We start from the raw sequence: 23,414 nt of genomic DNA, 5'->3' as shown, positions 1-23,414 counted from the left end.
TCATTTCCACTGAAAATTGAAAATTGCTTAATTCCATACTAAACTTATAATTTACACCTTATTATAACCCTTGTCATACTTGATTCTTTAAACTTAAACACTTAAATTCCTTAGATCTTTATTTGTTTTTCGAATAATTTTCTCGTACCTCGAACGAACTCGACACAACTTATTCATTCGAATATTATGCATAATCACTATCACATCGTTACTTATTGTTGCTAATTGGATTTTCAATTCTCTAACCAACTTGCTAATAACATATGAATAAGTTGATCCCGAATCTATTAAAACCAACACAAATTTATCAAATAATTGTAAAGTACCTGCAATGATATATGGATCATTGTGATCTTCATTAGTCCTTATGTTGTAAAACCGGGTAGTTGAACGCATCTCATGTTGAGTGGATGACTCAGACTGATTTCTTCCTCGACCTCTGCCTTTACCTCTCTAAGATACCGTAGCAGATCACTCGGTTTGTGCATCCTCATCATTCATCAATGGACAAACCCTAATAAAATGTATAGTGTCACCTAAAACAGGCTCGGAGACCATTCGACATACTCTGGAATAATTTTTTTCCACAATACTGGCATTGCCTCGATTGACTTATATTTGATCTTCTATCAGAGGATACAGCTAACTCAGACCTAGTCTAAGGTTGAAAACCATAATCTATGTATCTCTTTGATGGTGTTGAACTTGATGAAGCACCAGTTCTCTTAATCACCTGAGCTTTTTGTTCTTCATACCTCTCATTCTGAGCTCTCTCTAGAGCTTTAGCGTGATTAATCACTTCATGACGAGGACATATTCAAAGCTAACAACAACTCTTTTAATCTAGGGCGCAAGCCCTCCATAAACCAATCATAAACATCATTTTCAGTCGGAACTAGCTCAACAACAAATCTACTCAGCTTATTAAACTCACACTCGTACTCATACACGGTGTAATTCCCTTGCTTCAAACTCATGAATTATTACTTCATTTGCCTAATAAATTGATCATCGATGTACTTATTATTGAACTCTTCTAGAAACAATACCCACGTCACTTGATTACTTGACATTCTCATGGTGACATTTGTCCACTATACCCTAGCTTGCCCACGAAGTAACGAAACTACTCCGTCTAACTTCTCCACTTCAGAACAGTGGAGACTTTCTAACATGATCTTCACATCATTTAACCAAAGGTTCGCAGTAACATGACCTTCTTCAGCTTCACCCTTGAATTCGGGTGCTCCTAACCCTTTTATCTCTTTCGTTACATTTATTCTAGGAGTTGAGGGAACATGAGGTTAGAAACGCATCAGAATAGCGTTCAACATCCTGAAAAACACCCCCTGATCTTGTACAAGCACTCTCTGATGTGTCTGCTCTTCACCTTACTTGGCCAGGGCAAGTGAATTGCTACTACCTTCATGACCTTCATCTACCGCTTCACTTCGGGAGCTCTCGTGGTCAAACATCTAATAAAATATAACAATTCAACTATATTATCAAGAAATCACACTCCTTACACGACGAGATAAAAAATTTCACTTTTTGTTGGCATGTATATTTTTTAAAACAGACTTGACTTCGGTTTAAGCCTAGAATCAACTAAACCATAGCTCTGATACCATTAAATGTAACACCCCCAACTCGTATATGACCCAGATACAAATATGAGGAATCACATTGATTTTTCAAATCATTTGCTTTTTCAAGATAATTGAAAATTTAAACTTTTATTGGTATAAAAGTGATGGAACCCTTGATCAAACTAAATAAGAAGATTCAAACTTATATCCAAAATAAAACTTAATAATTTACATAATTAAAGTAGAGCTTGTTACAACTCCAATAGAGCATATGCGATTTAAACCTTTAAATTACATGTCAATATATTTAATACAACAAAATGACATACTGCAAATAACTTCTAATATGATCTTCTTGTATAGATGTGTTGTCTTGTAGGATCCTATCTTTGCTCTTTCTGCTTCTTTGTACCTACGTGTGAAACACTCACATGCTAAGTCATTGACTTAGTGAGGCATATATGCATAAATGAGACATTAAAACATGCAATCATATACTTAATTTATATAGACAACATCGTGTACAGAAACCATTATGCAATTCATCGAACAAGACATATTTAACATCATGCACTATTCATTCATGTTATTTCTTTTGATAGCCCATGTACATCATTGAGAACTTAAGGTATGTGAGTGCATTGAGGTTGTGCACTAATGTTGACACCACAACTCATATAAATTGCACTGAATTACCGCGTAGAAATTGCACCAAAGTGTCACATAGAAATATCCCGAAGAACCACATAGTATTATCCCGAATGACCACGTAGAATTATCCTGAATGATCGCATAGAACCCTCGACTCTTGGAATGTCAATTATACCTTTAGCTCTCATATCACATACTTTTGAGCTTTATCATTTATACTAGTTCATAGGTTATCACATAGACATGTATTCACATAAATCATGTAACACATAGGATGACATGTAACACATAGATCATGTAGAACAATGCATATAACACTTAGACATACGTTTGTATTCATGTACACATATAAACCATTTCAACAATATACTAGTATTCATGAAATCATGAAATCAAAACATTGGAAATAGACTCATCGCAAGTCTTATTTCCATATAATCATATATTATAGTAATATGCACTCGCCTTGGCCTCACTTAGTCAAAGCAACACTTATAACTCTTGAACACTCTTATGACTTCGAACGTCCTGAACTTGCCTTAGTTTGATATCTACACAATAATACGATTGGTATAAATATCAAAGTTCGTATCATTATAATTAATCCTTAATAACATAAGCTAAACAAAGCACTTAATTCACAATTTCAATCTAAATAGTATCGGTACCCAAGGTACAATATCGATACTTCCTTACTGTGGTATAAATACTATACTTCAGTATCGTTACCCTTTCTAGATTCTAAAATTACATCTCTAAAAATGGTATCGATACTTGTCCATTAGTATCGATACCCTTGGTATCGATGCTATTCCTTCGGTATCGATACTATTCTTCTGATTCATATCATTTCATCTTATGGTATCGATATTGTTCTTCCAGTATCAATACCCAAACCTAGATTTTTTATTTATTTTGCCTTGAAGTATCGGTACTGTTCATCCAATACTGATACCCCATGCCCAAAACATACTCATTTTAACACAAACTTTACCAAACACACTTAAATCTTTCACTTTAACCTCCATTCACCCTTTAAATTTAACTACTTATTAAAACTAACTTATATCACTTTAACATACTTAAACATCTAAAATCCCACAACATTACTTGAAACTAAAAATCTTACCAAATATTCAACATGTTCCAAATCTATTTCTAACACTTTAGATTTCTTATCCCATTTATGACAAGTTAAATATGACTTCAAAATCCATTTACTAGCTTTTTCTCAACAATTTACTCAAAAACCCTTTTTATTCAATCACCCATAACTTGTAAATCTTTTAGTTTCTATTTCTCTTTAAGTTTTCTTAAGCTTTCATAACATCTCTTACCTTAGATATGAAGATACGGTAGAGAGGAGGAAGAAAGAATGAAGAAAAAAAGGAGAAAATTTTGGATTCCTCTAACTTTTCTCCATGTGGATATATAATACCCCATTAAGGAATTTTAAATTCATTATTTGCCAAAAGACCAATATGCCCCTTCTTCTTTCAATCTTTGCTAAACAATCCTACAAAAAAATATTCCAATTAAATCCCTGAACTTTTCAATTTATCTAAATTGACCACAAAATTTTAAAATCTTACACTTTGGTCACTAGCCCGATTTTTGGGATGTTACACTGTAGCATTTACCGTATATCACAAAATAAATTTCTTGTTACCCTATTGGGCTAAATAATCCACCCGCATTGATTCTTTTCCCAATTCTGCCTCAAAATCATGGTTTTCATAACCGGACCGGTTAGCGAACCGGCCATGCTACCGGTTCACTGGTTCAACCGGTCGAATAGGTCCGACCGGTCGGAAGAACCGGACGACGTCATAATTATTTAAAAAATTAAATAAAAATACCAAAAATATTTATTAAAAAATAATTTTTTATATCACAAGTCATATTCAAAGCAAGTCATAACATATATAAGTTAAAAACCATAAAATCAAGTGAAACAAAATGATTCAAATTAACTACAACATAATATTTAAGGTAAAACATATTAAATAATAAATATAATTATATAACTATAATTAAAAAATAAATTTGGTGTAATATCCCAAATTTTGTCTAGTGACTAAAATATAAGTTTAAAGGTTTAGTGGCTAAAGTATAAACTTTGAAAAGTTTAAGGACCAAAATTTGTAATTTTAAAAAGGTGTTATATATTTTAGCCTGTAAGTGAACAGTTTGGATTAAAACACATTTTAGTGAGAATCATATTTTTGATACGAGAATTATGTTAAAAGATAGAAAGAGTAAGTTCGATATTGAAATCGAATATTCAGATTTGAATTGGAATTTTACGAAAATTGAAGGATGTTATAAAATGGTTGGAAATATTATTTATATATTTTAGAAAAGAGAAATTTAACATGGATCAATGGAATTAAGGTTGATTTTTCATGTTAAGCCAAAATTTTAGAATTAGATGACTAAATTGCAATTAAGGGATTTGATGATGTCATGGAGTGGCATGGATGAAATTATTAAGTTTTATTAAGGGCAATATGATAAAGTGTATTTAAATGAATTTAATATTCATTTATATTATATAATGACAAGTGTATTAAGGGATAGGGTCTAGTACATTCAAGAAAATTTTGTTCTCCTTCCTTTTCCAGCCGTGAGCTCCATAGCCAAAGGTAAGCTTGTTTTTCTTTTCATTTTTGGTCTATTTTAATTAAATTTTGGACTAAAGTGTGCAATAGAAAAATAATCCCATTAAATTCTCTTTCATTTGGTAGTAAAATCCCATTGTTTCCTTGCTTTAATAGTGAAGTGGGTGATTATGGTGGATGAAGGGGTGATGAGAAATCAATGAAATTAGATCTGGTTTTGATGTTGAGTGTATTATGGAAATCATGTTCTAGCATAAAATGTGATTTGGAAACCATTAGAGGGACTAATCAAGAAATTCGACCATTAGGCATATTCAAGTTAATTTATGGAATTTCATGCGAAGTAAAGATAGTATGTGAAAGGCATATGGATTTTGTTAAGTTATTAATTGGGTTCTGATTGGAATTAGATAAAAAAAATGAAATTATTGAAAATGGGGATTGTTGCCACGTTGGAATTTGTACTCTGGTAGTCATGAGATTTCAGTAAGTGAATAATTGCGAGGTTTCTGACAATGGCAAGCAAAAATACAAAATAACCGGTATTATTGTTTTGATATAATTGCATTAAATGTTGGCATCGGCGAATTTTTATTAGTTGTCACGATAATTCTGACTCTGTCAATGATTTCAAAGTGTTAATTCCGGGATTTCAAAGTGTTAAATTCATAAGTTCCAAAGTGGTATTACTACCTTCGAGCACCTATTATTTCAGTTTCAGGTGCTATGGCAGTTTTACAGTGATACTATGGTTTAGTTTTTGTTTGTTCATTTTTATAGCAGAAAGGGTAACTGTGTTTTAGAATGTTGAATTGAGTTGATTTGGAAGGTTGTATGGGATTTAGAACCTATTTTATAAGTTTTGGAAAGTTAGGGATGAAATGTAAAAGTATAAAGTTGAAGAATCATATTGGGAATAATTATTTATGGAATTGAATAAGTGTTTCAATAATGTTTGAAGTTATAATGGAGTTAGGAGTTTGGTTGATATTGATTTAGTTATTGATTTTATTTTATAGATTTTCAAATGTCAAAATGAGCTTATATTAGTACGATACTAATATGTAGTTCGAACAATTTTTGTGTTATAATTTGGTATTGTCAGACTACGTTAAATCTAGCAATCCAAACGATTCGAAAGGAAAGGACAAAGCTCATGATTAGGATTATTATATACAAGTTCTGTAGTGAGGCAAAGGTGAGTGCATTTTACTTACTCTATATGACATGAGGAAGACTTGCGATGAGTTAACCTCGAATGACATGAAAATAAATTGATTTCAATTTATTTTATTATATTTCATATTATTTCGTTTGATGATTTCTTATAAATACTTTACTATTTAAATGATATTTGAATTTGATGGGAAATTTAATTGTACGTCTATTGAGATTTATATTGTATTATACTTATTTTTGTTAATGTTTAAAAAATTTTTGATGAGTGAATGATGTATGATACTTGATTTTGATGATATTTGAAAAAGATTCTGATAGGTGAATGATAAATGATTTAAAGAAAGTGCCCATTGTAAATGCATTGAGAATCATGGGTATAGAGGGGAGCATTTAGCACGTCTGACGTCTTTGTGACTATGGTGCTACGATTGATGATGATTTAGCACGTCTGACGTCTTTGTGACGGTGGTGCTACGATTGATGATGATTTAGCACGTCTGACGTTACAGATGTAACGGTGGTGCTATTTATGTGTATGCTCGTCTGACTCGAATACCTTATAGTCTTAATGGTTTACATTGGGCTATGAAATGAAATGAAAAAATGAAAAATATATGCTATGAGATGAAAATGGATTATACAAGCTACGAAATGAATAAAATAAATGATACATGCTATAAGAATGAAATAAGAAAGTCTTAAAAGTGTTTGATTACAAAAGAATATGGATTGATTATTCTGTCTGATATGATTTATTATGATTTTGTGAAAATCATCAGATGATTCTTTTCAGGTTCCTGATAAAGTTCATCTTGAAATATTCGGTTTGAACTTCTAAAAATTTAGTTTGCTTTATTTTTAATGGTTATATATATATTTTTGATATTTTTTTTAGTTATTCTCACCTTTAGTATTACTGCCTCACTAAGTTATACTTAACGCGTGATGATTTTCATGCGTAGGGTCTGATTGAGATACGAACGATTTATGAGGAGCCTTCCAAGCATCATGTGCAAATCATCTATAATACCAGTAATCAGTAAGACATCATTAAATTTTCTTTTGACTAGTAGTGGCATGTATAATTATGTCAGTAGTTTCTATTTATCGTATTTATTTTAAATAATTTGTTATAGTAAATTAGAACTACTTTAGTTTATTTTACTTAGATTAGTTTTATCAGTATTTATGCATGAAAAGAATATATATATATATATATATTATGTTATTATGTTTTTAGAAGATTTCACAAAAAGACGTGGTTTAAAAAAGCTACTGATTAACAAATGAATTTATTTTCCTATGTCAAAGAATAATTTATAATTGAGATATACTTTAAAATAGATTTTTAAAGTTAGATTAAGAGTGTTTTCAAATGAAACAAATTTTTAGGCAAATTCAGTTCAGTAAATGTCTTTAAGTTGATGTGATATCTTTAACTCGTATATCGAGACATACGGGTTTAAGGTGTTACATTTGGGGTTAAAAAATCATAACAAAATGATATTGTTTGGTTTAATTTTTTTAAAAAGCAATCTCACATGGCTAAGAAACATAAAAGAGCATCCCAAAAGTCTAAAGAGTAAAAATATGAGAACAAAACAATCCACATTGCTAAAAAACATAGAAGAGCATCACAACTAACTTCTATAAATAATAGAGATAATTTGGCATTTAAAATCATGGAGCCTTTTGGTGAGCATTGAGTGAACTATTCTTTCACTTCAATCAAGCTCGAATTTTAGACTTCAATCGAGCTTCTAAATTTTTTTTAGTTCAAGCCTTTTTGAGTTCAAGTTTCAATATTATATTTCGAGTTTGAGTTGAACTTGATAATTTTTAGCTTGTGAGTTTGAGTCGAGTTGATCTTACTTTTAAAGTTTTCAAGTTTGAGTCGAGCTTAGCAATACTCGAGTTCGACTTGGCTCGTTTAACAAACGACGTTGTTTGGTTTAATTTTTTTTTAAAAAAAAAACAAAATTTTCGGTTTTTTTCGGTTTTCAGCCGGTCCGATTCGAACGGTTCAGCAGTTCTGGCCGGTTCGCTAGTAGTGGTTCAACCGGTTTAGATTAAACCGGATAGCACACGGTTCCCGTTGAATGGCCGGTCCGGTCCGATTTTCAAAACAATGCTCAAAATAAATCACTTAAAATCATATTGCTGTTGTTTCATAATCTTGCAGATCAAAGCATGACCTTGATTCTTTTCCCAATTCCGCCTCAAAATAAATCACTTAAAATCATATTGCTGTTGTTTCATAATCTTGCAGATCAAAGCATGAGCAGGGCCTCCAGCCAGTAAAACAAGCAGGAGGCCATCAAAAGAAGCTAGAACAACATTTGGTAAATTCTAAGAGGAATCCATCAAAGGTTCTATAAGCAGGAGATAAAACAATGCTGCTCCTGTTTGCTTAATAGAGAGATCTTGGGATTGTGATTCATACCGAAGAGTGGGAAGAATCAAAACTTTGAAGCAATAATGAATTCATATGGGATACGCATATGACTGATGCAGTTTGCAATGGTTTAAAATTACTATATAATTTTGTGTTTTGAGTATATGTTTTGTCCTTGTTCGGTGAAGATAAGTCGACACTCAAGAATGAGCCTGAAGTCCCTGAACTAAGATTCGAGTTTAGCAGGCCTTCAGCATCGACTATAGCTAATATAAATGGCACAACACCGTAGCCAGTGGTGGCTTTTGGATCATTGATCGTATTGTCACTGTTTTTGGCTTTTCCTAATTCCCACCATCCATAAGTGATTATGCACTCTTCACCCCAGTAGAACTATCTCATCTGTACGAGTAATGTAACCAGCCATCAAACTCTTACCATGGGTTGTCCTCAGCTTCGGTGTCAACTCATGGAATCGGTCTATTTCTGAGTGTGGCATGTTGGTCCAGTACCTAGCTTCTTCTTCTTCAGGATTAGAGCCATTAGAACCATTGCTTCCCAGCTTAACTATTGAACTCTTATTAGTAGTAGGTGATGAAGAGAATATTTCCCCATAAGAAAGTTCAGAACACTGAAGAATGATTATGATAGAAACCTCCAACCCAATGATCGATAGTAGCTTTCTGACCTCATGTCGAAAGAACCTTTGAGTTAGGGCAAAGATACACACGTCACTCAGTAGCAGAGTTGAAACGAATTTATGATTGAAACGGATATCTATCTGTATAAATGGATTTAGGAATGATAAAAATCCATAGATCTTGACTTACTTTACATTATGAGGTCAATGTTTTAAAAAAAATAACCGATATTTGATTAACTAAACAAAGAGTCGGATACAACCACTGCGGATATATAATTCGGTATAATAGTCTGGAAATCTAAAGGCGTAACTGACATAGAAGCGTAGTTTGCAAGAGTGTGTGCTACACCATTAGCCTCACGTCGGACAAACCGGACTATAATATTTGGATGAGCTTCCAGGAGTTGGCGTAGTTCACGCGGTAGAACTGGAGAGTGGAGCGATCTATTGATGGGTTGTTAAGCTGATGAACGACGGTCATGGAATCACAGTCAATGACAACCGTGGAATCCCCGACGTCTAGCGCCATACGAATGCCATGAGACAGAGCCAGAGCTTCAACTAAACTTGACTTACTTTACATTATGAGATCAATGTATTTTTAAATATGAATTTGGATAGATTTTATAAAATAGAAGATTAGATTGAGATGGAGTTGAGTTTAGAGTAAAAATCTTCTATCTGACCGAAATAATTATTATAGTGCTGCTCGTCATGCGTAACGGAAATAAGATTGCAGATGCTTTGGCAAAAGTTGTTACTTTCGATAATTTAGAGCCCATCTTTTTTCAAACCCCAGCGGTGTTGATGTTACCATCTTCTGCCGGAGGACAACATGGCTACTTTGGATGCTAGATAACTTTGGGTTACTGACCTGTTATTCTTGTTCCTGGATTTGTAATTTAGGTTAAAGCATGTACTCTTTTCCTCCATTTAAATTTAGGGAGGATTTCAATGAAACATGTGTTAACTCTCCCCTATATGATTTATCATTTACAAAATCATACGATTCACTGGAAAAAAATTATTTTAGTGTTGCAATATTAAGAGATAATTATTATAATATTTGCTCTTTCTTTATTTTTAGTTATCTTTATATATTAAAGAATAAAAACGAAGAAAAATTATTTGTGTTGAGTCAGATTGAAAAAAAAATTATCTTAAAATTCAAAATGAATTTAAGACGTCATCAAATATCAAGATGAAGACGAATTAGAATGAAATGCAAATTTTCAATTTTTGAATACCATCTAACTCATCTTGAGAAAGGGTTAGTTTTTCTTGTAAGAGTGTGGAGAGAGCAATTTGTCAACCTTTTGCTTCATTGCCCATTAATGGGTAAGCTACCACATTGCTTTGATTTTTCCTTTCAATACAATGCCGTTTATCAACTCATAAATTACTTACAGATATTTGTAAAGACGGGCCAAAACAGATGAGCATAGGTAAACTATCCTCCTGTCTTATATATTGCTTGATTTGCGTAAAAAAATTACTTGGACTGAAACGACATAGCAAAAGGTGACAAAAAATAGACAAAATACTTATTCACACTATGTGGGCTTTAGATATAATTTAATCAGTTAGATACAATAACAAAGTAAATCTAAAGGTCTATTTTTTTCCCTGTAATTGGTTTCCCGGAAAATGTTTTCCTCATTTTTCAGTGTTTCGTTGTCGTAAAACATATCGTCAATATAATTCATTTTCCTGGTCAACTGAATTTTCTTTGCATTCTCTGAAAAAACGACTTACCATCTGATTTTCCTATAAGTCATTTTACAAACTTTTCACTTCAAAGCAGAAACAATCAAAACATTATTATTTTATATATTTAATATTAATATATTATTTTAGTATCATTTTATAAAATATTAATTATTAAATTATATTTATTGATAATTTTAATAATATAATATTATATTTTATTGTTATAACTATATTATTATAATATGTAATATTATAAATTTCTTTTAATAATATAATAAATTATTATAAAATTAATATTATTTATTAATTTTATAAAAATAATATTATTTATTGTTGAATATTTAATATATATTCCTTAAAATATAATATAATATTCTTATTTTAATATTATAATTTTTAATATTTAATAATAACATTATTGAATAAATAATTAATATAATTAATAATCTTTTATTCTTTTCAATAAATAATCAATATAATTTATAATTATTTTATTTTAAGAAAATATAATAATATAATTTATAATATTATAATTTTTAATATTTTAATAATAACATTATTGAATAAATAATTAATATAATTAATAATCTTTTATTCTTTTCAATAAATAATCAATATAATTTATAATAATTTTATTTTAAGAAAATATAATAATCATAATATTTTTATTTATAAAATTATAGATATAATATTTTAATAATAATATTGGCATAAATAATATTGAATAAATTATATTAATATTTAAAAAATATTATTATTTTTTGTTAATAAATAATATTATTTATTATATTTGAGGTTTATAATTAGATTTTTTTTAAAAAAAATTACTAACCATTGAAAAATGAATTACACAACATCATCCAAATATCGTAAAATTATTTTCAAAAAATATTTTTTAGGAAATGTAATTCATTTTACGAATTTATTTTTCAAAATTTATTTTTTGTGAAACAAACAGACCCTAAGATTGAGAATATATACAATAACACTTACGACATTTTTTATTGGCTAAATTATATTATTATTCACCAAACTATAATCACGTTTTTACTCTAATCATCAATTATATTACCTTTTTTATTTTAACGTTTGACCGTTAAAAAATAATGATGATTTTCGTGGAGATTTTTTGTGTGTATATATATATATATATTTCTCCATATAAGCAGTCCACACGTTATTTTTATATTTTTGGTGATCAAAGTAAAAGATGATAATAATTCAGTGATTGATAGTATGGTTTGCCATTTTATTTGAATATGGACAGGGACAGGTTAAAACAACAAGGACTGGACAAAAGTGAAAATTCGCAAATATTTTGGACTTGAGCTGATAATAAAATAAGATTGGTGGCATGATAGCGGCAATAAGAAAATATATGCATACATGATAATCACATGGTATGAAAATACTTAAATAAAAATTAGTAGGTAATTTCGAACATTTCCTCCCAGTTTTCCAGTGTTCTGTTTCTGTGCTGTTTACTTGTCCTTGTGATGATCAAAGACAACCTTGCCTATGGTTCTTTAAGTCTTCTCTGTGTTTATTCGGGTGAGTCTATGGCCTTTTTTCATATAGTTTTAATGTTTTGTGCTTTCTATATTTTGTATACTATTATTGTTGAATCCGCAAGGGTTTTGATGAAGTTCATTGTTTTTTGACCACGGGTTTCTGATTTTGTTTAGATCTAATTATGAATTTTAGTCCGAACTGATTGTGGGTTTGATTTTATTTTCTTGGTAATATTCATTCTGGGGTTTTGATTTCGTTGATTTTGCTAATGAATGGATCTGGATGTATAAGATTTTATTCTCAAGCTCCTTTCCCCATCTCTTTGAAACCCTCCCCCTTAAAAATGAAAAAAAAAACACACTATTTAAGTTTTGGAGTTGATTCAAGACTATTATCATGGAGACTTTTTATTGGTTTTCCCCTCTTTTATTTCCCCTGATGGATCTGACTTTTATGCAGACATATATGTTTAAGATGGTTTTAGCGTGTATTGGGTCTCTGCTACGAATTGTACGATGAATTGTCTGTAGAGAGGATGAGCGGGGTTTAGTTATACTTGAACCACTGGAGTATACTGTGAATCGATAGAATGGAGGATGATAACGGGCTTGAGCTTAGCTTGGGTCTATCATGTGGTGCATCATCTGCCAAATCCAAAGGCAAGCTTAGTAGCTCTTCAGATACTAGGACGGAAGAAGGCGATAGAGGCGTCAAGATAGTGGATAACTTCAAAAACTTTCTTCAACCTGGAGCAGAAAAACAAGACCCCAGTGTGGGTTCTCAGAGAAGTGATCCAGTCAAGCCTTCGGAAAATTTCTTTAATGATCTTTCCAAGGGTAACGGTCATGCAGAAGCTTCTGTTAACTTGGATGGTAGAGGTCTCTGGGGTACGAACAGTAATAGATCTGCTGATATCGAGGAAGACAAATGGTCAGAATCGGGTAGTAAACGTAAGATGTGTAATGAGATAAACAATCCGAAGAAGCTTGAAAGAGAAGCTCATCATACTGATTTGCATGAAAAGCCCAAAGCATCACATATCTCCATAACAACAGAAGATGGCTCCACTGCTGAGAATGAAGATGTCGCGGAGTCTGAAGTTGAGGGTTCCACCTCGAGGTTGATTTCACAACATGGTGATGGATCCAAGCGATTTATTGGAGTTAGCGGTTCCCCTGAGGTGTACAAGGAAGTTAAGCTGGGAAACTTGACTTATGGTAACTCATTCCCAATGCAACCAGTCAATGTCATGAACGCACCTTTCTCATTGTCTACAAAGGATTCTAACTCTGTTGGAATCCCTAGTTCATCAGTTCATACACTACCTGGCATGATGCAGATGATGCCTACCGGAAATAGCGAACGGTCTGGCACGCAGCCTGTAAATCCTGGAAACTTACCAGTTATGTTTGGGTACTTACCTGTCCAACTTCCACTGCTGGATAAGGATAATCCTTGGGGGTTGGTATCTCACCCTCCACAATTCCCTACTTCATATGCTGGTAGAAGTCCACCTAATGCAGATAAGCATAGTGATGGACTGAAAACATCACAAGGTATCTCTTTATCCCTTTCCTTGACGAAAATGTGTTAGGTGGACAAGGTAATGGATATGGTGGTTGGTATGATCTGTAAATATACGTAGCATATTATTTTTTCTATTCTTCATGGAGAGCTTTGAGCTATCCTGATCTTGATTTACATTAAAGGAATATATATATATATATATATTGAATTTCATTACTTTCTTGCTCTGTTACTATTCTTGAAGTAAAAGCAAACTGTCCTATTGTTAGTCTGTCTTGATATCTTTTTAGATTTATGCCGCCAAACCAAATTTCTGTATGTATGAAATTTTAATGTCAAACATTAATCATCTGGGTAATAGTTGTTCATGAAATCTCCCTTTGTTGCATGTAGCTTCCATGTCTACAATTGCACGGAATCCCTCTGAGGCTGCACAATATGATGGTAGGACATTCGAACGAGTCAAAGGTGAAGGTAAACAGCATGGCACAGAGGAAGGCTCCTCTACACGCACAGAGGAAGATGTTAAAGGAAGCAGCATGAATCTCCGAACAAATGCTGTATCTGATCGTCCAACAGCTGAAGGCTTAACTCTTGATTTTTCAGCCATAAAGCCTGGAATTGCTGCAGACCTGAAATTTGGTGGATCTGGTTCTTATCCAAATTTACCATGGGTTTCAACCACGGGTACTGGTCCACATGGCAGAAGTATTTCCGGTGTTACTTACAGATTCAGCGCAAATCAGATCAAGATCGTTTGTGCTTGCCATGGAGCCCACATGTCCTCCGAGGAGTTTGTTCGGCATGCTAGTGAAGAGTGCACCAATCCAGATAATAACAATGGTTTAACGACATTTCCAGTTACCAATCATGCTGCTTCTAGTCAGAACTGAAGTGTAAAATATTTCTTCAGTGTCTTAACATAAGTTTACTTCCAGTCGAGTATGACATTGTTATGGCCACTGCTGGGGGGCCTTACTTTTCTTAAGGACTTTAGTTCTTTGTTTCCTGTTCTTGTTCTATTAACCGCTGGAGCTGACTACTGCATTTGTATGTACGAATTTCTAGTTTCCTTCTCTTGTCAAATAGTAACGTTAAGCATTTTATTTCTGTAGTAGCAGTTCCTCGAGAAAATCATTTTTCTTTTTGTTGTATTTTACTTGCCAGCAATTTAAGCTTTAGATTCGGACATGGGATAGATGTGTACTGTCATGGATTGTTACAAGCTGCTTTACGGAATTACAATATCTTACATGTTGCAATTTCTAATGCCGGCATGGGGAGTTCATGGTTTTGATTTAGGGATGGTTATGTAAAATGTTTGGTTGGTCAACAATCTGCTTGATTCATCATTCATCGACTGCGTCTTATATCGATCAAGTCTGTGCAGTTATTATAGTTAACAAAGCAAAGCAGTGAAGCAAATTTGATGAATTAGAATTTAGAAAATGTTCACATTGCAACCTAGTTTATACGACTCTGTAAAACAGTAACCTGGACATGCTAGCATAAACATCGCAGCCTCGTTAACTACTATCTTTATCATCGATATGATCGAGGCGATTGCACCGGCTCGTAACAGTGCTATATGATCTAAGTTCTCCAGTCAAAGTTTTGTTGAGTATCGATTGTTTCGGCGCAGTTGATCCTTGTCAATATATTGAAAGAATTTAACTAGTTTACCTTTTTGCTGCTTGATGAACATATTCATGGAGTTATTGGGGTTTTTATGGTTGCTATTGGAAGGCAAGAGTAAAATACTGGTATTTATTTACTGATACTTTAAAAAAATATACTTTACTTTTTCAAAATAAAATAAAATTACCGTACTTTTATGTCTGAATATTAAACATAAGTTACTTCTTGGCCTTTCATTTGTCTGTGTTTCTATTTTGGTTATTCAATTTTAAAAATATTTAATCTCATTACTAATTTTTGAATTGTTTATGTTTTGATTACTCGGCTGTTAAGTGTCCAACGCCTATTAAATTTCTTTGGTGAAATTTTACAATAAGTCATTGAAACTTTCCTCTCACACTCAGATTATCAGATCCCCTTTGATTCACTAGTATCATAGTATTTGAATACACTAAATTTCATCCTTATATTATATAATATATATATTTATTATAAATTATATTTACATTTTTTTTCTTCAGGGCCCAACAGTGGACCAAATCCGTCTCCCACGTAACCCTAGCACGCCCCTCATTCCTTGTTTCCAGCCGCTCGAGGACACCACAGCTTGCACGCCTCTCCAACGGTCCCCGAGTCATCCGGCGCAAGAGTCACAACCTCCTCAACAACCAAAGCAATAATCCAGCATTAGAGTTCCATTAGGATTCAAAAGTGTAATCAAAAATAGGTTTTTTTTTATTATTATAATAGATGTAAACATCCATTGTAAACGGGGATTACGAGGAATTTGGTGAGAAAAACACACAATATATTACGAGAGATCAGGGGAAATATAACATTTTTGGAAGCTTTATTTTGTAACCAGTTCAGAAAGAAATAAAGGTAGCATTGTTTACCTCTTTTTTTTTTTGGTTCTTTTCGCCGTTGCATGGTAGTATTCCTCTGCGATTTGTACAAAAACAAAAGAAAGCGTTTTCAGCCGATGAACGGAGGGGCTTGGTCGGGATCTTCTTTTATAGATCTAGCCCCCGAGGCTCGTTTTTTATAAAAAATATTTCGTTTTTCTGAAACTAGATTTAAAAACCTTTGGAAAACAAAAAAAAAAGAACGGGTTTTGCCGCCGATGAACGGCGGCCGTCGCCGTTCAACGGCGGCGGCGAGGCGGCGCGAGGGGGCCAACGGTCGGCTTCTGGAAAAGGTCGCCTGTGTTCTTCATTACTGAAGAACAAGGCAGAGAAAAGAGAAAGGGGGGGGGATCCCTCGGCTTGAAGAAGAAGAAAATGAAATAAAAACAAACATTTGATCTGTTTATATCAGACCCACGTGTTTCTAAATAAATTAGGGTAAACTACCCTTTTGGTCCCTCGTATCTTTTGGAGAGTTATTTCACCCCCCAAATTGAAATTAACCCTTAATATTGCTTTAGAATTTCGACCTCAAACCTGCAGTTCTTTCATTTTAGTCCTTTCTCTGGATTTTAATTTTAATTATCTTTTTATATTACATTATAATATTTATATATATATATTATATTATTATTAGTGTTTTACACTCGTATATACGTATTATTAGTATAGTATTATGTCACTTATACGTTTTATTATATATATATATATTATTATTGTTATTATTATTATTATACGTATATACATGTATATATTTTATTTCTTTTCATACTCTTTTACCATTTTTATTTTTATTATTATTATTCTTTATATTATCCTTATTATTTCTATTATTACTATTCTTTATTTATTCATGTAATTATATATATATATACGTATTTTCTATACATTTCATCTATATACTTAGTGTTAATACATATATATTATTTTAATTAACTTTTTGGTCATTTCTTTATCTAGCTACTACATCTTATAATTTTATACGTTATATGTGTATTTTTTTTATTATTTACCAACCTTACTCATTTTGTCTTATAATTATATTTCTATTAACATTTTTTTGTATTTATGTATATACATATATATATATATTCATTTTACCTATTATTGATATTTTTCCTTTTTAATACTTTAATATATATATATTTCTCGTTTCATTCATTAATTATTTATTCCACGTTTATTTTATTTATTTCTCCCTTTTACTTTTTACTATTATTATTATTTATTTATTTATGCTATTATATTATATTTTTATTATTACATTCGTGTATGTATTACCTTTTTTTTTTTACCTTTTATTTTTATATATCTTTCATGTATTTTTCATATTTTACATATATATGTATATATATTTTATTTATTATTTTCATCATTATTATTTCATTACTATTTTTACTATTATAACTGTTATTTTTTATTTATATATTACGCATATTTTTTCTTTTTTCATTTTCATTGTTTTATATTTTATCTTACTCTGTGTAATTTTTTTGTATGTTTTATTATATTTTCTTCTTTTTCTTTATTTGTATTTTCGTTTGTATTTCTCTTCTGCATATCTTATTTTGTATTTAGTCATATTTCATTCTTTCCTTTTTGTATACATTGTTTTTTTATATTATTTCGTTTGTCCGCCTTATTTTTCTATTTTTATTACTTTCATTACCTAACCCTTTCCTTGCCTTTTTGAGAGAACTTCAAACAATCAGTGGTAAGCAATTTGGATCAATATTTTACCTTTTAACTTAACTTTCAATTTTTAATTAAACAACTGGAAATTACACAGTACCGAAAGGGCAGTTCAAGGGTGCTAGCCCTTCCTTGACTGTAACCGACTCCCGAATCCGACACATCTCTGGTAAGACACAGATCAGGTAAGAAATAGGGTATCCGATCAACCCATTTATTTTTAAATAAATGATCGGTGGCGACTCCAATCCACATTTTCCTAAGTCGAAGCCCAATTCCGGGGCCCAACCGAAAGACGGTTGCGACAGCTTGGCGACTCCGCTGGGGACACAGGTAAGTGAGTCAGGCTAAGGTAATTTCCAGTTGTCTTTTTAACGAAAAAGGTAAGTTTAAATTTTAAGGTAATATTTCGATCCTTATTACTTATTTTGATTATATTTTTCGAGTAAATAGTTGGACTGACCGTTTTCTAATGATTTCAGCTTTCCAAACATTTTCATCTAAGGCTCTAAACCCGAGCTCCGAACCCTATTTTAAGTGGGGGTGAAAGCGACGCCTTCGTGTGAATTTATTCACCGTGCGGGCCTAGCAAGTAGCCTTCGGGATTCATATACCTTATGTCTTCGTGTGAATTTATTCACCGTGCGGCATAAGGGAATGTGTCCCCTCGAGTTTAACTTAGTCCATACAAGCCTGTGATGGGTTTTAGGACTAAGGGTCTGGCAAGCCAAGGGGGCACCGACAAGGAAAACTCGGGTACCGTTTTTAAACCTAAACCGGGAGACCATGAAGAATTAGAGCCTACCCCAAAACCACGTTCCAAAACTTAGGATTTTTTTACCCTAACCATGTTTTTGTTGCGTTTTTTTTCCGTCATTTTTTTATTTGTATTCTTATTTTACTAACGTTTTGCCTTTGTTTGTTGTTTTCTAGCATTTGCATCATTACAAGAGGCTATTGATCCCTAAAAGCGTGTTATACACAAAATATTCGAATTAATGGACAAAGGTGTTGTAATACAAGAGATTGAAAACGCTGAGGCACGACTATGGTCGAGAAGGCTCAGAAGGAGAAGGGAGACAGTCTTCAGGGAAACTATGTGTCAGAACTGGTTAGTTATGCCGCTGTCAGCCTGAAACAGAATAATGTCCAAGAGCTGCGAAACATTTGGGACAGTTGGAAGAATGACAGAAAGCAGAAGTTCAGCCAACGATATGGTTATCGCCCTCTTGCTCCATGTCAAGACTGATGAGCCCTTGCTCCGAGCATTAATTCATTCTGGAACCCGGGATATAGTTGTTTCACCTTTAACCAGGAAGACATGGTGCCTACTATCGAAGAGTATACTACTCTATTGCACTGCGAAAGCATCAAACTAGAGAGGGCATATTAAACATATCAAGAGTCAGCCCTTCAAGAACGGACTGGCCAAGATTGCAGGGGTTGATGAAAAGTGGTGACTGATCGACTCCGGCACAAAGGTAGCGGGGAAGGAATCGAGTGGATCCATATAAAGCAACTAATGAAAAACCACCTGATGAGTGGAAGACTATAGACCTTTTTGCACTGGGTCTGTACGGTTTAATCATATTTCCGAAGGCTTTGGGGTGCATTGACGCGCCGTGGTGGAATTATTTGAGCAACTTTCTAAACGAGTTAACCCAGCACCAGCCATCTTGGCTGAGACCTTTCGATCGCTCAACCATTGCCGAAGAACTGGCGGAGGAAGATTCACCGGGTGCATTCAGCTCCTTCAGGTCTGGATTCACAGCCACTTCTGGAAGACTGACGGGTTGCCTACCGCCGTTTCAGCACCACCTATTCACCTCTAGGTGAATTTATTACCTTAAATGGCATGAAGGCGCTTCAAAAGAAAATGGATGAAGGTCTTTACGCATCTTCAAGACCGAGATATTGTCTGGAGAGCCCCTTGGTTATTCCTCAGTGATGTTTTTTCGGTGTGGTGACTCCGACACTGTGACCTTACTTGGACTCTGGGGAGCAGTCGGGTATGCTCCGCTATTCACTTAGACAGTATGGAGCACGTCAGTTTGTCCCAGCAACATGCGGTTTTAGCTAGGTCAGAGTTTGAGTATCACGGCGACAGCTATAAGAAGATGATCAAAGAAGCAGCCGATTCGTGGAGGAAAGTATTCCGAATGGATGTTGTAGCTGCCAAAGCATGCTCACTCCAGATTATATGGAGTGGCGAAGATTGAGAAAGAATGACAATGTCCCGGTGCCAGACTGTGATGACACCCGGACCATGGAAGAACATCAGGCATGTCCCTTCTGAACTCGAGATAGCCAGACCGAGTTCGAAGCCGTGAATAATGAGCTGAAGCAAAGAATAAAGGAACTTGAAGCTGAACGTTCAGTGGAAGCTTGATGCTGACTCTCAGAAAGATCGGGCAGAAAAACTAGAAAAGAACAAAAAGAGTCCGTTTTGAGCTCGAGACTTGAGAAAGGGGTATCAAGATAAGGTCAAAGATAACTCCAAGTTGAAGGTAACCTCTGAATACTGGAAAGACGAAGCTCATAGCCTAAAAAGGAAGTTTGAGGGGCCTGATGAGAAAGCTTGGAAGGAACAGATGAAGACTGCCAAAGACGCTTGGCAGATAGTCAATATCAGAACCAGCGCTTGAGAGTTCGGATAGCTGACTTAGAAAAAAGACATGAGAAAGATGACAAGACATAGCTGAGTTAGAAGCTATTATAGATGGGTTCAAGAGGCAAGCAAACGAGCTTCAGATAGTGCCTTTCGACGAGGATTACATGGCGTTTCCGTTGGGAACAAGCACAGCGAAGGGTGAGGGCCCGAGACGCAAACCATCAGAGATTTCCTGGATCAAGTGCAAAAAGCAGCCCGTCATCTTCACGGCCTAGCAAGGGAAGCTGGTGTGGTCGACAAGGCATTCTACCAGTGACAGAGGAAGGCAGAAGACTTGTCAACCTACTGGAAGCTGTTCGGGGTCTAGAGGCTTAGTCCGAATGTACCTTTAATCTGTTTTTATGTCTCTTAAAAGATAAGACATTTTTGTCTGAACAAGGGTTTTTATAATAATGAACACTTTTCTGGATCAATGCCTCCAATTGCATACATCATGCATTGCATTCTTGCATTTTATATTTCATGTCTGTTTTTTATATTCTTTCCATGTTTTACATTCGTATTAACTAACAGAACATGTCTCAGACACCGAGCTTACCACCGCAAGCATCAGATACACATCACCCGCACAATACTCGAGCAAAAAAGAGACAAATGGAAGCCAGAATGGAAAAGATCGAAGAGCACTGGCAAGACTTCAAAGGAGCTAGAAGATAAGATGGCTCAGAACAGTGAAAGTACTCTTGAGTCCATCAAGAAAATCAGGAGTCCTGGTCGACCAATCGTAGCCAAGTTGTCAGGTCTACAGCAAGCTAGTGCATCAGGGGCATCTCTTCCGAGGGGGTGGCCATACCACCAACCCCGCAAGTGGTTCTCTCACCCGGAATATTACCCGGGGACGCATCTGCTACTAAAGGGAAAGCAGCACTACCCGGGACTCATTCGCTACCAAAGCGAAAGTTGCACCTGCTGTGAAGATACAAACTTCTACAATCATCCTGATGATCATCCGGATGATTATAATGTCCCAGACTTTGACGAGGAAGATAAAGCCAAAAAGATGGAAGAAAAGATAAAAATATTAGAAGATCAAATAAAGATGGTCCAGGGAGACCATGATTATTATGGAGTGGACGCATTGGAGCTAAGCCTAGTTCCAGACTTGGTGCTTCCACCAAAGTTTAAAATTCCTGAGTTTGAGAAGTTCGACGGGAATAGCTGCCCTTCAGCCCATATCACTATGTTCTGTCGAAAGATGACAGGATATGGAGGGAATGATCAACTCCTGATCCATTGTTTTCAGGAGAGCCTGTCCGGTTCAGCTATTCGGTGGTACAACCAGCTTAGCCGAACTCATATCCAAGACGTGAAAGACTTAGCCAAGTCTTTCCTGGAGCAGTATAAGCATATCAACGATATGAGACCAGACCGGGTCATGTTACAAAGCCTGGAGAAGAAACACAATGAGAGTTTCCGACAATACGCACAGAGATGGAGGGATTTATCTGTGCAAGTTCATCCACCTTTGGATGAAAAGGAACTAGAAAGCTGTTTGTACAGACCCTGAGGGCACCTTACTTCGGGCATTTGGTAGCAATCACGTCGGGGAGTTTTTCAGATTTAGTCATGGCCGGCGAAATGATCGAGTTGGCCATTAAACAAGGAAAGATTGAGGGAGGAGACTCCAGTAAAAAGCCTTCCACGAAAAACAAGGAGCGAGAGATCAACAATGTGAACACCTACAACGTCAACAAGGGGGTTACGATCTCAAGCTCAAATTCCACAGCAGCTGTACCATCCGGTACTTCTAGACAGAACCAGAGAGAACCGAGAAGAGAAAGGAAAGGAGCAGTTTGACCCATTCCCATGACGTATAAAGAATTATACCAACAGCTCTTCGACACCCATGCAGTGTCGCCTTATCCTATGAATCCAATAAATCCCCCTTACCCAAAATGGTATGACGAGAGCGCTCATTGCGAATACCATGGCGGTGCAGGGGCATTCGATTGAAGTTGTCTCGCATTCAAGAGACTTGTGCAAAGAATGAGAAACAAGAATTGGATCACTTTCAACTCCGGAGCACCAAACGTCGCTCAGAATCCCTTGCCCAATCATCAGGAGACAGGAATCAATGCCATTACTACTGAAAGGGGAAGAGAATTAAATCAAGTGTTTCAGAGATCAAGTCTCCTTTGGCTTGGGTATGGAGCCAAATGGTGAAGGCAGGGCTTCTTGCACAATACCCAGATACGACAGAAAATGAAGATGGTAACCATTGTTGTTACCACAACAAAGAAGGGCATAAAGTGCAAGATTGTCCAGAGTTCAAATTGTTAGTCCAGCTCATGATGGATCGAAAGGAGTTGGAATTTACGAAGAAATTCAAGATTCTTGGGAGCAGATGTTTGTGCCACCGGAGAATCATCAGATAGAAAATTTGGTAGGGTAGTCCTTTGATAATTACCCCTAAGGCAAGCATGACAGTGACAACACCAGCCAAGGTGGTAATCTCCGCACCGCGGCCTTTTCAATATAAGGACAATCGCAAGTGCCATGGAAGTACGAATGTCGGGTGAGTACTTCCGGAGGAGGTAATAGTAAAGTGGGCAAAGACCACTGGAGCCATTCAAAGAAGATGTGCTAGTCGTCAATGAACCTATAAAGGAGGAAGAAGCTAAAGAGTTCCTCAAGATCTTGAAGCACAGCGAGTACAACATTGTAGAACAGCTCCACAACTT

The 23,414-nt window shown here is 34.5% G+C and overlaps 1 protein-coding gene and 1 long non-coding RNA gene across 3 annotated transcripts; both read left to right on the top strand.

Annotated features, from left to right (window-relative positions):
- The first annotated feature begins 6,017 nt into the window (after nt 1–6,017).
- Nucleotides 6,018–8,598, top strand: LOC120174431. Its single transcript, XR_005521173.1, has 3 exons — nt 6,018–6,059; nt 7,003–7,079; nt 8,310–8,598. It is a non-coding gene; the product is annotated as an uncharacterized LOC120174431 (long non-coding RNA).
- Nucleotides 8,599–12,183: 3,585 nt separating this feature from the next.
- Nucleotides 12,184–14,836, top strand: LOC120174435 (ninja-family protein mc410-like). 2 transcript variants are annotated; one of them, XM_039181283.1, is made up of 4 exons: nt 12,184–12,339; nt 12,760–13,522; nt 13,559–13,856; nt 14,221–14,836. In XM_039181283.1, exons 2-4 carry the CDS (start codon nt 12,890–12,892, stop codon nt 14,718–14,720), a joined length of 1,431 nt encoding a protein of 476 aa, XP_039037214.1. In that variant the 5' UTR covers nt 12,184–12,339; nt 12,760–12,889; the 3' UTR covers nt 14,721–14,836. The 2 variants fall into 2 exon arrangements, with proteins under 2 accessions (XP_039037214.1, XP_039037213.1); XM_039181282.1 differs by having other exon boundaries at nt 12,760–13,856.
- The last annotated feature ends 8,578 nt before the right edge of the window (nt 14,837–23,414 follow it).

Source organism: Hibiscus syriacus, unplaced genomic scaffold (assembly GCF_006381635.1).
Source record: "Hibiscus syriacus cultivar Baekdansim isolate YM2019G1 unplaced genomic scaffold, ASM638163v2 tig00112084_pilon, whole genome shotgun sequence".
In the NCBI taxonomy this organism is placed as follows: Eukaryota; Viridiplantae; Streptophyta; class Magnoliopsida; order Malvales; family Malvaceae; genus Hibiscus; species Hibiscus syriacus.
This window is presented reverse-complemented; position numbering and strand designations above follow the sequence as displayed.

Bases quoted from the DNA above. Each gene is read 5' to 3' on its own strand.
- LOC120174435 (XM_039181282.1), top strand. From the start codon at position 12,890: ATGGAGGATGATAACGGGCTTGAGCTTAGCTTGGGTCTATCATGTGGT. The intron at 13,857-14,220 runs GTATCTCTTTAT...TGTTGCATGTAG, and splicing joins TGGACTGAAAACATCACAAG to CTTCCATGTCTACAATTGCA.